Source organism: Bacillus rossius, chromosome 10 (genome assembly GCF_032445375.1).
Source record: "Bacillus rossius redtenbacheri isolate Brsri chromosome 10, Brsri_v3, whole genome shotgun sequence".
Taxonomy (NCBI): domain Eukaryota; kingdom Metazoa; phylum Arthropoda; class Insecta; order Phasmatodea; family Bacillidae; genus Bacillus; species Bacillus rossius.
The window spans coordinates 47,750,739-47,766,992 of record NC_086337.1 but is presented as its reverse complement, the minus strand read 5'-3'; the positions used below and the strand labels follow the sequence as shown (position 1 = coordinate 47,766,992).

The 16,254-nt window shown below is 41.2% G+C and overlaps 1 protein-coding gene across 4 annotated transcripts in view; it reads left to right on the top strand.

Annotated features, from left to right (window-relative positions):
• Nucleotides 1-351: 351 nt before the first annotated feature.
• Nucleotides 352-16,254, top strand: part of LOC134535653 (sodium-independent sulfate anion transporter-like) — a 40,085-nt gene continuing 24,182 nt past the window's right edge. Inside the window, exon 1 of one of the 4 annotated variants that reach the window (XM_063374845.1) lies at nucleotides 352-433. Coding sequence is in view for 2 of the 4 variants with exons in the window: in XM_063374843.1 (XP_063230913.1) it covers nucleotides 11,534-11,559 (26 nt within the window). In the remaining 2 variants the exon portion in view is untranslated. Of the gene's footprint in view, nucleotides 434-11,430; nucleotides 11,560-14,825; nucleotides 14,912-16,254 lie in introns of those variants that run through there. The other 3 variants (XM_063374843.1, XM_063374844.1, XM_063374846.1) reach the window with 3 other exon arrangements.

Genomic DNA, 16,254 nt, shown 5'->3' with positions numbered 1-16,254 from the left:
CCATCTGGACGCACGCGTTGTTCGAAGAATGAAGAGGGTGGAGGGGGGGGGGGGAACTGACGCGTCAAAGCCGCGGGCTCAGGCAACGGAACGCGTGCAAGGACGAACGAAGATGCTGGAACAACCAGCCGCGGCTTTGGCGGAACTCTGGGAGGGGAGTTTGATTTACAAGCCAGTCAGGGATCGCCGCGGCGCCCGCCACCTTTAGCCGGGTAACTGGCCGCGACGTGACTTGAGGCCTGGGTTAATCTTGATTGGCGTCGGCCTTAGAAGACACGGGAGCATCCGGCTCACGAGAGCAGATAACCGGAGACAAACACGCGCCGCTACTTGGCTCCTGGTTCGCAGCCCGCGTCGGAAGGCGAAGTTATCGCCGAGACGTTTCGGTCGACGTTGCAGTCGCTGTCATCAGGGAGCAGGAATACCTACCGAGGTTATTGCAGGTTATCCTGCCTTTTACTACTCTCGCCTGAGAAGGGGAGTATTCCCCGAGCGGCTGCATCTGTGGACCAATCAGAGCCTTCCTTTCGTCTGGAGGTTACGTCCATTAAAATTGTTTTAAATCCATATTCCCAACTGCTAAAATTATTACAACAAATAAGAGAATTTTCTATACTTTTACAAAAGATTCATTTGGAAACCAGTTTACCAAGAAAATGTTTTTAATACCACAATAAATATAGGTATTGTAACTTTGTATAAAACATGGCTATGGTTATTTTTGCATATTTGAAATACGGTTTTCCGAAATAATACTCAGTATTTCTTGCGAAAATTCAAGCATGAGTTTTATATTTTGATTGAAGTTTCATGAGAGCATAATTTTTTTTAAACAATGGAAAAGATAATCGAATATTTAATAATTGGATTTTATTTTATTGTTAACATGTTTATTATGTCCGGAGTTAATGCTGTAAAGCTATTCAGGGAACGATTTACAAATAACTTTAACTATTAGAGGTACTACTGGTTGAACTGGGACAAAACAAAGCATAAATACCCGGATGTGTTTCCGAACTCATTATTACCATTGAATATAAATAATACTTATAGACGTCGACAAGCCATAAGAAAAATTCGGTGCACTTTTAAAGTTTGTAGGACTGCCCGACACGAGATGGCATTGTAATCGTCTCTTCAAGCTGGTGGCGCCGTGGTGCGGTGGACAGGGAAAGTATTAATTCATTCATTAATTTGTTATATATATATGTATATATATATATATATATATATATATATATATATATATATGTATATATATATATATATATATATATATATTTGGGTCTTAGAAATAAATTTCGCTGGTTTCATGAAAACAGACCACGGAGCAAGCTGCCCGCTTTCTCCTTGGGAATCTGGGGTCGTGTTGATTGGCTTGACCTTTGATGAAACACATTATGCGATTTATTGTATACTTACAACGGGAACACATCAATCACTTACGTTTCTTGTGTCTTGCTGTCTTGGTTATACTGTTTTTTTTTAATCCAACATTGATTTAAAATACTAAACTATCTATAAGCTGGGCAAAAAAAAACCTTCAAAGTTTAAATTCCTTTCCAAATTTCATCATAAAATAAAACAACGAAACTTTCTACACACCAGTCAAACAAAATATGGCTCATTACATTAAGATATCGTTTTAGATGTTATTCTTCCTATTCTAACGATAATAGCTTTACATATTTTGTACTGAAGATCTCATTACCTGGAATTCAAAAGAACAAAGTTTGACGTAACAAACACAATCCGATATCAAACAACGTAAAAAAGTAATTTTTATCCTAATTATGATTTTCTGTATAGGGCCTAGAGATAAAAAGGGCTGCCTGACCGTATTTGTTTGTAAAGCTTCCTAATTTTAAAAAAATATTGTGTTAGGTATTGGAAGTTTTAGACAAGCAAAAAAAAAAGTGTTTTGTATAACTTACTTATGGTTTAATTCAAAAGAAAACAATGCGGTGAATATAAACTGTAATTAAAGTCATTATTCAATGCTAACCGTGTTTTCATTAACTTCGCGAAAGAAAAAAAAATATTCTGTAATGAGAAATTTTTAGGATGTTTCCCAATAATGTTTTTCACCAAGTTATAAAGTGTCAAATAGTATTTGGTGGAAATGCAATATTTCCATTTTGAGATAATAACCTAAGAATTTGCTTGTATAAAATTGTTAAATTATTTTAACATGCTTAACGGCTATTTTAAATATACCGACATAAGTAATTTACGATGATACAGCTTATCATATCTATTCTTAGACTCGTGTGATGAATGCTCAGAAATAACTATATGCATATAGGTTTAACACTTTTTACACACTAAATAATTTATGCTATATGTTTAAATATTTAATTAAAACCTTGCTTAATATATTGGGGAAACACTGAGAATTGTTTGACGATAAGATCTGAAGCTGCAATTTTTTTTATATGCAGGTATGACAAAAATTCACACTCAAAACCGGAAACAGACAAAGGGAACGAATGATGACAAAAATAATTTAGTGACATGATATGGATTTTAAATATTTGGGAAAAAATATAATAAAATAATTCTTATCCCAAATTTTTAAAGCATTTATTTACATAAAGATAGCTCGGCATCTCAAACCTGTTAATACTGAGTCCGTACCCAAGAGTGTTGGAGTACTCCCAGCATCTGACGTAAAGATCTAGATTTAACTTAGCATTCAAGTCTAAGATTTAAAAAAAAATGTTTTAAAGTCCTGCCACAAATAATAATTGTTTGAATATTATTTTATTTTCCAATCCTGCGTTAAATTTCGTGTCCGCGATTCGTATTATAAGTGTCTTTGCAAAATGAGGGCTCATGAATTTGCTCTTTACAGAGGTTAGATGTTACACATCTCTGGCGAGTGTACTGAAAGACTCGCTCACTCTCTTTTTTATTAAAAAAAAAAAACTAGAAACCCTTTTGCGTCCTTGAGGTGTTCGACGCGGAGAAAATTGGCGTAATCGGACGCGAGGAATCCCGGCCGTAAATATCACCCAACCTCCCCGCGGGTGACGGACAGCTCGAGCTGCCGGCGGTAATCGCCCTTAATTCCCGGCTGTCGCGGCGCGACGCCTGATCGGCGCGCGCAATCGGCGATCTGTTGGACACTGAGCACTCGCCGCCGCCATCTCGCCTGCTTCCCGTCGCGTCGGTGAGATCGTGTCTGAGTTCGTGGTCCGCAGGAGATCCAGATACGTCTGAGCTCCCATTACGCAGGAGATCAAGGTAGGTCTGAGCTCCAGTTACGTAGGAGTTCAAGGTAGGTCTGATCTCCCGTTACGCGGGAGATCCAGTGGGGTATAAGCTCCCGTTACGCAGGAGATCCAGTGTGGCATGAGCTCGCGGTCCGCAGAAGATCCAGATAGGTCTGAGCTCCCGTTACGCAGGAGATCCAGGTAGGTCTGAGCTCGCAAATTGCAGGAGCTCCAGGTAGGTCTGAGCTCGCGGTCCGCAGGAGATACAGGGTGGTCTGAGCTCCCATTACGCAGGAGATCCAGTGTGGTATAATCTCCCGTTACGCAGGAGATCCAGATAGGTCTGAGCTCGCAAATTGCAGGAGCTCCAGGTAGGTCTGAGCTCGTGGTCCGCAGGAGATACAGGGTGGTCTGAGCTCCCGTTACGCAGGAGATCCAGGTAGGTCTGAGCTCCCGTTACGCAGGAGATCCAGGTAGGTCTGAGCTCCCGTTACGCAGGAGATCCAGATAGGTCTGAGCTCGCGGTCCGCAGGAGATACAGGGTGGTCTGAGCTCCCGTTACGCAGGAGATCCAGGTAGGTCTGAGCTCCCGTTACGCAGGAGATCCAGATAGGTCTGAGCTCGCAAATTGCAGGAGCTCCAGGTAGGTCTGAGCTCGCGGTCCGCAGGAGATACAGAGTGGTCTGAGCTCCCATTACGCAGGAGATCCAGTGTGGTATAATCTCCCGTTACGCAGGAGATCCAGATAGGTCTGAGCTCGCAAATTGCAGGAGCTCCAGGTAGGTCTGAGCTCGCGGTCCGCAGGAGATAGAGGGTGGTCTGAGCTCCCATTACGCAGGAGATCCAGTGTGGTATAATCTCCCGTTACGCAGGAGATTCCGGGTGGTCTGAGCTCGCGGTCCGCAGGAGATCTAGATACGTCTGAGCTCCTGTTACGCAGGAGATCCAGGGTGGTCTAATTAACACGCGTTTGTCTCAGAGGAGAACTCTTTAACATCATAACAATACTGCTAATAGAATTAGTCTTGATTAGCGAAACCTCGGACAACCCCAGTCAGGACGGTCGGACCAAGACATTTCGAACCCGTGTCCTCCCGCTTGCCAGTCGAGTGCTTTACCACTACAGCACGCACGCTCGGCTTTCTCACACTGCACTCCCCTGCAGCAAAGAATCGTGAATCCAGGTTTATAAACGTACAATCACAATGATTGTGAAACATAGTACTTGCATTCGCAAGCTTGCCCGTAAAGCTGGTCTCACAATGATCAGTCGCATCGGACCATCAATCACGTGACCTACAGCCAATCAGATGGCCAGGAAAATTCTATCCGCCCGTCCGTCAGAACCTTATCACGGTTTTTTTTTCCGATTGACAGTCGAATGCAATTATATAATCTAATATGTCTGAAAGGCATTGCCTTTATTTTAGAAGGTTTTTTTAGTTTATTTTTTTAGCTGCTTTCTCATTATATTTTTAACTAGAGTTTAAATAAGTTTTAAAGGTTTATATTAAAAAAACTGTATTTCATAACGTACGTTTTAAAGGTTCATATTAAAAAAAAAACTGTATTTCATAACGTACGGTAATGAAAATATATTAAAACAAATATTAGAGAGCAAAAAAAAATTAGTTTAGCGTACATTATCATCAACGTGATAAACCTTTAAAAGAGAAATTTTCCTAAAAATTTAAGATTTCTGGTCAAGTGGAAAAAGTTATTACTGATGTGCATAACATTGTGATTCGCTCGGCTTGCTGACGGACAGGCGGATAACTCATAAAGAGTTCTCCTTCCGATTGGATTAACCTTGTCAAATCGAATTTATTGCGGAAAGCTTAGTTGAAGCTTTATTCAAGTTTTATAACTACAAGCTTGTTATGTGAGCCTCATTCCAGCTTACAGGCTGGTAGTGATAAGCTGACTGCTAGCTCATTCTGCCGCTAGGGGGATTTCAGGGCTGACGCGATTTCTAGGGTCAGTATACATTTCAACTAAGACGTTATCGATATACACACAATTAAACGGTGGGGGAAATACAAAGTAACATGTCCGAAAGATTTGAAGGGGAAAAAAAATTCACAATGCCATGGCAAGGGCGAGAGAGGTAGTGTGTACGATTCTCGACAGGAAGTAAGGCAGTTTCATAAATTCTTCTCCCGGACTGGTTAGTAAGTAAGTTAGGTTGTAATTCGTCCGCGCTACACCCGAAATCACAAAGTTCAGTTAATTATTTAATAAATAATAAATTAATAATAAATATAATAATAAATATATAAAATATATTAATTATAAATATTTAAATAATAAATAATTAGATTTAATTAACCCACAAAATAAACAGCTGATAATTTGGGCAACACCAGAAGCATTAGGTCAGCAGCTTACTGTCACGAGTCCGGCCTGTGCGTGAAAACATTTTGAAATGTATTCACGTGGGCGGCCATTTCTTCCGCTGCCTACTTGTCCAGCAAAGTCCTGTTTCCCCACTCGGCCTTGCTTCAGTTCGGTGACCAATCCTGCGGTCGGCTATTTCCTCCGGTGTTTTCCCAGCAGTGTCCTCGCGTGTGTTTCCTGCTGCTAACGACTTGCTAGTCATCGTTCCCCGCCAAGGGGAAGTAGTCGCAAAGGGATAACTGTCAGCCAGTAGCTACGTGTTGTGTGTAGATTTCAGGCGACGGGACCTCCCAAGATTAAATTGTGAACAGAATCACCTTGATTAAAAAACTTGGTGTTCGTGTACCATGTGAGTGATGAGGATCGAGCCCTCCCGGCTCCATTCACACGAGTGTTGAAACATCTGAAATAACAGGTTTTCAATCACGAAGATACCCACAGATTTAGTTCGGGAATTTTTCAATCTCAAAACGATCTCAGAAAAGCTTGTTTTAGTAACGTTTACAACAAAAATAGATTTAAAAAATGCATAACCCACTTCCTTAGCAATCCAAAACAGATCGACCTTATCATTATTTTCGAGTACTTTTTTTTCCTGAGGTTTTGAACACTTTTTGATTGACTAAGTAGTTGACAGTCTTAAAATGATAATGCCACGTTGGAAGTTTCTAACTATTTCCAAGTCCGCTGTTATGGAATGATCGTTGAAAGTCAGTCTGTTGGTTTTCATGGAATATTAATTTTTTTTCTCGTGCGAAGTTTCATGTGCGAGGTTTTGTACAAACTGGGTAATCCATCAGATTAATGTTTGATCAGAGTGTTTTAAATAGCGAATAATGTGATTTTCTTTAGAATCTAACGTGATTATGCAAAAAATTTATCGTGAATAGATATATTTTCGTATGTGTCATGTAACTTGTCCCTTATTTGACAGTTCTCAAAACTAGTACGAGCTACAACCATTTCCCCGACTGTCACTTGCAAAGCAATACACTCAGTTGTTTACAAACAAACATTGTTAACAGAACAGTGGCCGAAAAGTACTTATACATATGGTGCTACTTTTGCAAACTGTCAAATCTGAGAAAAGTTACATGTGACAGACAATAAAAAATTTTCACGATGAATGGACTTGGAAGTTGCATAGCCGAAATATTGAAGAAGCTGTTGGTGAAGAAGTATCGCGCGGACGCAACAGATTTCACGAAGAGTAGCCTGCTGATAGAACTTGACTGAAAAGGGCAGAGTTTTCAACCACGGAGGCACAAACCAAGGAAGGGCGGTCGTTAGGGGCATGCAGATTTCGAGACTCGATGAAAGTTAAAACACTATAGCACAGTCTGTGTTTCGTGATTGGGCGAGTTTCTCACAGGTACACGTCGATTGTAACAACACCGATCACAGTGATTCAGTGCCGAAGCAAACGCGTCCTTGAGTGGCTCGGTCAAACGAGGCAACGACTTCTCTCGCAGACGGCCGCCAATCACAAGGAAGAAACCACAGGTGCGGGTATACCTTGTTGCAGTCTAATAAGTGTTCAGATCTTTTCGCGAAAAGATGCCTGCCCCTAGCGATCGTCCTTCAGCACTGAAGCGCCGCAGGATGCATTGTCGCCGGTTGACGGTCCCACTGTGCTTTGCTCTCAAATGCCGTCGGTTGTCGGCGACTTCTCCGCCGGGACACTCAAAGACCACTTACGCCCGATCGCGACCGTCGCAGAGCGGAAGGCACTCGTAATTGCTGCTCGGCGATTACGTCCGCAGTTCGGGTGGTCCACTTTGCGCTCGGGTTGGGCCGGTTTCGCCCGAACACTGCACCAGAGCTCGTTCCACGGGAAGCCTTCATTTCACAGACGAGAGAGTCACGCCCGAAGTTCCCCGAATGTTGCTTAACAAATAACTTTTTAATTTGTAGCTATCCAGGGCTAGGAAACCGTTGACATGATTTCACAGTATCTTTAATGTAGCTATCCTAACCAAATCAACCGTCCACAATGTTTTAAAGTATTTATAATATAGCTAACCTAACCTAAATGACCATTAGTTATCATGAGTTATCCAAAATAAATAGAAAAAAAAGAAGATGCACGATCGGGCGTTTGGCTCTCTCGTCTGTGAAAAGAAGGCTTCCCTCGTTCCACACGTCAAGTGGTCCCTCTTTTTGTTTTCCTTTTGTCGACTGCACGCCGACAAGGAATGTGCAACTTCACAGAAGTGATCAAACACACGCCATTTCCGGTTACATTGCGTTTATTTAATAAATCTCTCAACACTGACCGACTTGACAGACAACGCTCAGCTTAAAACCGGTTGGTCTATAAGCATGAAATTTTGCGTAGCACTAAGAAATTATTTTTGAAATTTCTTTCCCTAATGAAATTAAATAAGGGACGAAAGTTTGTATGGAAGTTTGTCAATTTTTTAATTTAGAAATATGGAAATTCTGTTTAGGCTTCTGATTATAAAGAAAAAGTAGGTTGTATCACCGTTTTTGGTAATTCGTCAAAAAATGAGGATCAATTACTTTTACATCTGGCACACGGCTATTACCCATTTTTTTATAAACTCATGTCTAAACTAAAGCTTAGTATATTAGAACAAATATGCCTTTAAGACATTTAAGAACACATTTAGATAGCTTTTAAGTCTCATCAGATTGGTACAAAAGAGAAAATTCAATTAAAAAGGGAGACGAAAATTAATTTAAAAAAAAATTTATAACATGCTTGAAACGAAACATTCACTGAAGTGTAGTGTTTGCATTGTGGACACACAGTATTAAATGTCTTTTGTTTTATGGAAGTGACCGTGTATGACGACGGTGATTCTAATTTATGCTTTCTAACCACAATCATACGTGGTCAAGAACCATTTCCCGCAATTTTATGGGCGTGACAATACGCAGAAGGCGAGGTAAAAAAAAAGTTTACTTCAACTACGTCACAGCACGCCGTGTCATGACAGTTCCTAACTCCATGGGCTGAACAAATAAAATGTAACGCGAGAAAGACCAAGTGGGCGTTAGTGAATATTTTGTTATCTCCTCCTTAGACCATCGCCAACTCCGGGGACGCACCACAACGCCGAAATACCACAACGCCGAACGTACAATAACGCCGAAAACCATAACGCCGAATGCCACATTGACTACAACGCCGACAGCTAGAAAACTGATGTGTACCACAACGCCGAATTACCACAACGCCGAAATAAATTAACGCCGAAAAATGTCATTGCAGGACTGCCACAAAGGTTAGGTTAGGTTAGGTAAGGTAAGGTTAGGTTAGGCTAGGTTTGGCTAGCCTAGGTTAGGTTAGGTTGTGATACATTTTTCGGCGTTACTGAATTTCGGCGTTGTGGTACACAGCAGTTTTCTAGCTGTCGGCGTTGCGGTCAATTTGGCATTCGGCGTTATGGTATTCGGCGTTATTGTACGTTCGGCGTTGTGGTATTTCGGCGTTGTGGTAACGACCCGCCAACTCCCGTCGTCCCTAACCTTCCGGAGCGGGCAACCTCGCTGCGTTGAACCCAAATACAAAAAAAAAAAGTGACCTCTCATCCGCGACGTTGCCAAGTTTCCCCTCGTTCTCCTCACGCACTGCGCCGCACCCAGAAACTTCCCCTCCCCTCCTTCCCACCTTTTCCCAAATGGATATACACGTCTTCGAGTTTTCCTGGGGGCTTTCCCTGAACTCCCCCTTCCCCCATTTGACGCCCACGTTTCACTCGGATCTCTTCAGGTGTTCAGGAAACTGTAGCCTCGCCTCCTTGATGCTTTGTTGCGCAACTTTCTCTTCAGCTTTTATCTTGGTTTTATTTATTTCATTCACTTTATTTTACGTGGTGAATTTAGGAGACAACTTACATGTTTACTAAGTACGTGTCAAGTGATAGTAAAACAAGACGTATTTTACTACGCTGACCTAATTAAAGACCGCGACCAATTAAATGAAGACAACCTATAAATCTATATATATATATATAATACGATTTTGGTATACATACATATATGTTTGTATGTATGACGTCGATAAACTCCGACACCGTTTGACCGATCGCCGCGAAAGTTGTCACATCGAAGTGTTTATTCATGGAGAAAGTTTCCATTTTTTTTTGTAACTTGGCACTAGATGGCGTTGCAGCGAATCAACAATTAAACCGTTCAACCGATCGTCATGCGTAAACAGGAAATCACAGGTCATAGACTTACAAACAGCAATTGTGTGTCATTTCTCTATGTCCACCAAACTGCCATATACATATAGCGCTATCCATTTTGCTTTAACTCACGGACAATATATCACCATTTGTTCAGCCCGGGCAACGCCGGGCACTTGCTGCTAGTATTATAAAAATTGAATAAACAAATTACTAACAAGTTTAAAATTAGGTTTCATTTTTATTGAAAGTTATTGGTAAGGAGATGCAAATTTCGGGTTATTATTTAGCAATAGAATAAATAAACTAAACTGAAAACCTTTTTGCACACACAGACAAATTTATACGTGCATCATTGACCCAGGGTTTTTGCCTAGGATCGCAAAAAAGTTATGCAAAAAATATGTCAATCATGTTCAACCATCATGTAGGGAGCGATGTGGATGCCACCCATCAACAAATGACGCCGTCCTGAGTTCTATAAAGCATATGGAAATGTAACTGGTGATGGAAAATAAAACAAATTTTGTACGTGTCTATTAATTGTAAATCCTCGTGTTAACCAAAGAAAGGCCTACCAAATTTTTAAACTAAAAAAAATAAAGTTTATTGAGCTATCTAGTTTTTATTATTACAGGAAGTATAAAACATCCGACTAAGGCTACACGGGATTATTTTTTTATGAATAATTTGTTTATATGTATATATTGTATATGTTTTAAGTGTTATTTACTTATTGTGATGTATATCAAACTGACAAGCCCTATATTCTGTGAACATACTGTTCAAAAATTGAATCTATTGGGTACAAATAAAATAAATAAATAAAATAAATAAATAACACTAGTTATTATTAATTTTTAAGCTGCTGGTAGGAAAAAGAGGAGTTTCTCTCGTTCATTCTGCCGTTTTACCCCTTACGATATAATTGCGAGTCGAGGTTTGGAATTGCCAAAGAATTTTCACTTATATCACGTGACGTGTACTGAGTTCAACGCGGACTTTTTTTTTTAAAGAAAAAAAGAAAAAAAAGAAACGGTAAGTGAGCTGCGATGCCCGGGCGTGACCTTGAAGTGCTAAATCACGTGGACTGCGCTAACCGCTGCTGGCCGCCGGACGAGGAAACTCTTCACCTCCTCCGCCGCCGCCGCCGCCGCCGCCGCTGACTAACGACCCGGTGGAGTGAGGGGGTGAAAGGGGACGCACACGCGATGGAAGAGTTCCTGTCGCGGGGAAGAACCGTCCTGCTGGTCTCAGCCGCCCGCCTCTTACGCACGCAGTCTCCCGAAAAAAAAAAAAAAACCTGATCTATCCTCAAGACTGGAAGGTTGTGGGACACTCCCTACCCCCCCCCCCCTTCCCCGGGTCAGCACGTGTCTCTCGCGGCTAAACAACGTCCGAGTTCTGCGGTCTTTATTTTTTCACGTCCCAGTAGGATCAGGGTTGGTGGGGGGGGGAGGGTCGGACTTGCGGGCAACCACTGACTCATCCCCCCCCCTTCCCTTCATCATCCGAATCCTCACGAGCCGAGGGGGTTTTTACTTTATTTTTTTCCCCCCCATTCCGTCACTCCAGTCGACGAGGAAAACAAAGATCCACGTGAGGCAGTGATATATACAGCGCCACGGTCGCCGATCCGCCAGTCCGGCGCGAGTCTCGTCTAGTCTCAGTAGTCCCGCCCTAGACCGAGTGCGTCGCTCGGTGATCGCGGGAGACGGGAAGTGCGCTAGCCACCGTGACAACACCTCCGACATCCGTCCCGACATGTTCCACTACAAGCCGCCGATGAGGTGAGTAGTCCAGCGTTTTCATCTCCTCGTCATCCACCAGCATGCACGAGTGCGCCAAGATGGTTATGCTCTAAAATTATATTCTTACTTAATTTTACGAAGAACGCTGGTTTACAAATCATCCAGGAATATCCGTTAATTTGAGGTTACCTTCCTTACTTACGTTGAGCACGTGTTATACAACAAAAAACATTCAAATTTTTTTTAAGTCTACAGCCTGTTTACGCTTTTTTTTTTTACGGTGGATCACGCAAACAGGAATTTGGAATTCGGCGTAGTTTTTTTTTTACGATGAGTCAGTTATCTGGTATTGTTAAGAACACATCGTAAATTTCTTCATTAAAAAGTTTTAACTGTGTGTTTGGAATATTTAGTTCTTACTGTATTTCCGTGTGTGCGGAGACCCGAAAAATTCGCGGATTCAGTTTCCTGTTATGCTAAAATTAAAATAATTATAACTTAATTATACCTTTGTACTGCTTCTGATATTGGTTCACTGTTTATCTGGAGGACTCTTGAACGATTAGAGAACGTCAATCTAAGATGCATCTTATAGAGACAGAAAATATTCGCTGGTTCATTTCGGGCTAGGCTAGAATACAAATGCTTTTAACTTTTTCTGCTTTTGAAATTGAACCATAGTTTTCCTGAAGGACTCTGGAACAATGAATAGCCCTCAACGTAAGAAGTATCGAATCGCAATTTACCCAGTTGAGACGCCTCTCAAGTCAGCAGCCAATGAACAGGCGACGTTTGCCTAAGTATACTTGTCTCCTGGAGGTCACTGAACCAGTAATGTTTTTCAGTCCCCACGCATGATTTACTCCATTGGCTGAGTTAAGTGCTGAATGAGCTTCTCTTGTCAACAAGAGCCAATAAGTAAGGACCCGTTTCAATTTCAAATATAGACAAAGTGCGTTGAAGTGTAACAAACATTCAAATTTGCCCGCTATGTAACCAATCATAATCTATAGATATGATACAATATCGCAGTATTTTAATAGTTATTTTATTTTTCGGTGGCAGTGATCACCAAAGCAACGCGCTCACGATGTCGAAAGTCGTAGGTTCGAATCCAACTCCGCGACATTATTCAAAATGTATGATTACCGAGTCGGTGAGTCAGGTGGTTCGGAGACCACCATGGTTCTCTAGGTGTGACCTTTAACTCTACCAGGCAAACCTTGAGCATTCACTTATTACTACACTAGTTAAATTCAATTTATTGATGTGTAACATCTTAGCTCTCGGTATACGAAATTCGGTAGAAGTAATTTCATGGATGAAACAGAAGTCGCGTGGAACGGAAATGTGTAACTACGATGCAGCCATCTGTGGCGGATGGCGCGAATCAAAGTTCACAAAGCCAAAGGTAAACACTATAGATTTTACTGTTTATTAAATTTTAACATAATGGAAAATATATTATAATAAAATCCCTTGTCGGAAACCAGGTCCAAAGACGGGGTTTGGTATATTTTCAAGTCTTTTTTCGCTTTTATCGCAGCCGTTTTATTATATAGTTTAACATTTCGCTCTGCAAAGCGAATGATTCGACAGTCGACGTAGCTGCTCCGACATCGAATTCTAGCGGCGGGTGCGGAAACTACGTCGGATTCGCGTCAAGAAATGTAGTTGAAAACACAAAGCGTATACTTATCACTTTTCGGCATTGCTTGAAAAAATTCTACGTTAAATTTCGTATCAGAGTTTCGTATTAAAAGTGAACACATGAATTTGATCGTTACCGAGATTAGTCATTACACTTCTCTGGTGAGAACTGAAAGGCTCACGTTTGTATTCAACACTTATTAATAAGAGGCAGAATAGGTAAGTTGCCTTATTCGACTAATTTATTAAGGTAAACGTTGTGAAATGGGAAATTTCCTGATTTAGCTACTGTTGAATTGGCACTGTGCATTTACACGTCGCATATGTGTGTGTGAGTTAGTGTGTATGTATCTATATCTAATATATATATCGAGATGCCCGTAAGCATTCTAAGAACGTGTATGAACCCAGAGATCTATCTCGAAAGATTCGCGCATGATGACTTAAAACATTGTTTTCTTAACTTAGCATAAGGAATATAATTTACATCAATGAATATATACACGCAGGGGCGTAGCCAGGGGGGGGTTTTAGGGGTTCAAACCCCCCCCCCTTAGCACCAAATCTTTAATTAATTTCTTATTCGTCAATCAAACAAATTTCATATTAAAATTAATAAAATTTTTACCATTACAATATATAAATTTAAGTACCGAAAACTGCTAAAATAGCACTACTTTACACCTTAAAATCCAAATTTTCCTGAGGGAGGACCCCCCCACCCCCCGCTTTAATACGGGGGGGGGGGCATGCTTCTTAACACCCCCCATACACAAATCCTGGCTACGCCACTGTATACACGCTGTCTTCATAAACGAACGGACTAAGATGAATAAATAAAGTGTAAAGTTAATCATACATATATGTTTTAAAGTTATAAAATATTTTTATTTAAATAGTTTTAAAAATATTGTTACGAGTATGCTAGAGCGAGGCAACAAGGCAGGCCAGAAGGCTCGGCGAGGGAGTAATCCTTGACAGTTCTGTCTTAATTCACTTGCTCTGGAAGTTCAAGACTGATCTGCAAGCCGACTCCCAAGCTACCCCAAAGGGCGCACATGTGGGAGGATGGTGGTGGGGGATGCCGACATTCGGGCTGGAAAACAGTTGTCTCTCGAAGGTTCCACACCTGCCCAGAGCCCCAATCTGCGCGAAGTGGCGCAAATGGGACGCCATTGTTCTCGAAGATTCGAGTGTTGAGTAGTTAATTGATTGGGCTATCCTTCCGGACCCGTGTTCTCCAAATACGCGACAGTATTGTAACATTGAGAGGAAAGAGCCGTGGCTTGTACAGTAAGCGGGCCACGGCGGGACTAGGGCAGTCGCCTATCAGATCACGACGCGACTGATCATAAAGCGAAGTGTGGCGTAAATCAACTGCATCTCTGGCGGGCTCCTTATCCGACAAGTGACGCGCTATATCCAGACGGTTGGCGGGGGCTGGGGAAGAACGCCAATAAAACATCTCCCTGACTTGCGGGAACATCTCAAGACGGATAAAGAGAAGGGGAGGTAGAGAAAGAGAGAAAGACATTTAGCACACACGAGTTCCCTGTGGTTAAGACACCCGGACCGCAACTCCGAAGGGGGGGAAATTAATTTTTTTTTTGTCTCCTATCTCCTCGGGTTGATATGATAACGGCCGTGTGGGGAAGGCTCATAAGTAGTGCGGTGAGGTTGGCGCGCCTGAAGAGGTCGAGTGCGACAACCAGAAGATGGTCAGGCGAAGGTGAGTTGGCGAGTAAGGAACCGTCACTTTTATAAATCAACCGTCAAACAAAAAATATATATATTTGTGAGTGAGTCTTTCAGTACTCGCGTAAACATCTAACCTCGGTTAACGAACAAAATTCGCGTGTCCTCATATTTCAAATTAACTTATGATACGAAACTCGGGCATGAAATTTAACGTATAATACTTTAAAATAATACCGAGCGCGATAACATACACAACCGTGATTTCAACTACATTTTTTTTTGGACGCGAATCACACGTAGTTTCCGCACCCGTCGCTAGAATTCGCTGCTGGAGCAGCTACGTCAAATATTGAATCATTATATTTGCAGAGTGAAAGGTTAAACTATAAGTATAATGAAACAGCTCCGATGAAAGTAAGAAAAAAAACCCTCTAAAATGCTCAAACACTGCCTTTGGATCTGATTTTCGACAAGGATTTTATTAAAATTCTGTCCATCTTGTTAAAATACGTTAAACGGTTAATAATATAAAGTGTCCCTTTGCATTTATGAACTTATGTTTGCACCATCCGCCACATATGGCAGCACCGTGGCTCTACATTTCGTTTCCATGCGACTTCCGTACCATTTGCAAAATTACTCCTACAAAATGCCGAGAGCTAAGATGTTTGCACATCAAAAAGAAACAGTCTCTAATCGGGAAATGAGATGAAGTCTTCAACACACTAATATGCACCCAGTACGGGCTGTTAGCACATCAAGGAAAAATTGTTTTCAATTGTATAATTTGGCGGCTGCTAAAATTGGTTAATTTTTTTATCATGTAAATAAGAGTAAGATAAAGCGTGAAAGCGACATAATGAAAAAAAAAAACTTGAGGGGGGAAAATGGTCAGGAAGTGCAAAGCTAATTTTTTTAATGGATTTTATGGAATTTTGGCTAGTACAAATTTTGTCTCGTTGCTGACAGCAAAATACTTATAACTGTTGCTGTTAGTTACAACGGTTTTTTTTCGTGAGTCTGTGATATTCGTACAGAATTTTTCCATACAATGGTTACGGCAAAAATCTTAGAAATAGCAGCACCGTCACACGAATTGAATGATGTTAATTTGCGATTATTTCTTGTTGTGACCATTAAAGTATACAGCAAGTATTCCAGGATAGTCTCGCTACCATAAAGTTTCATTTGGCACACGTGTAGGTACATCAACACACACTTTGGCGTATGTTCATGATTTTACCACATTTTTACTAACGCACTTTCTTGTTTGTTTGTCTGTTCAGTACGAATTTTCCAATCAATTTTAAATCAACTTCCCGGTGAGCTAGGCGTGAAACTTTAAATATACTTTAGATAATTTCTCATAGCCCCATACCGATTGTT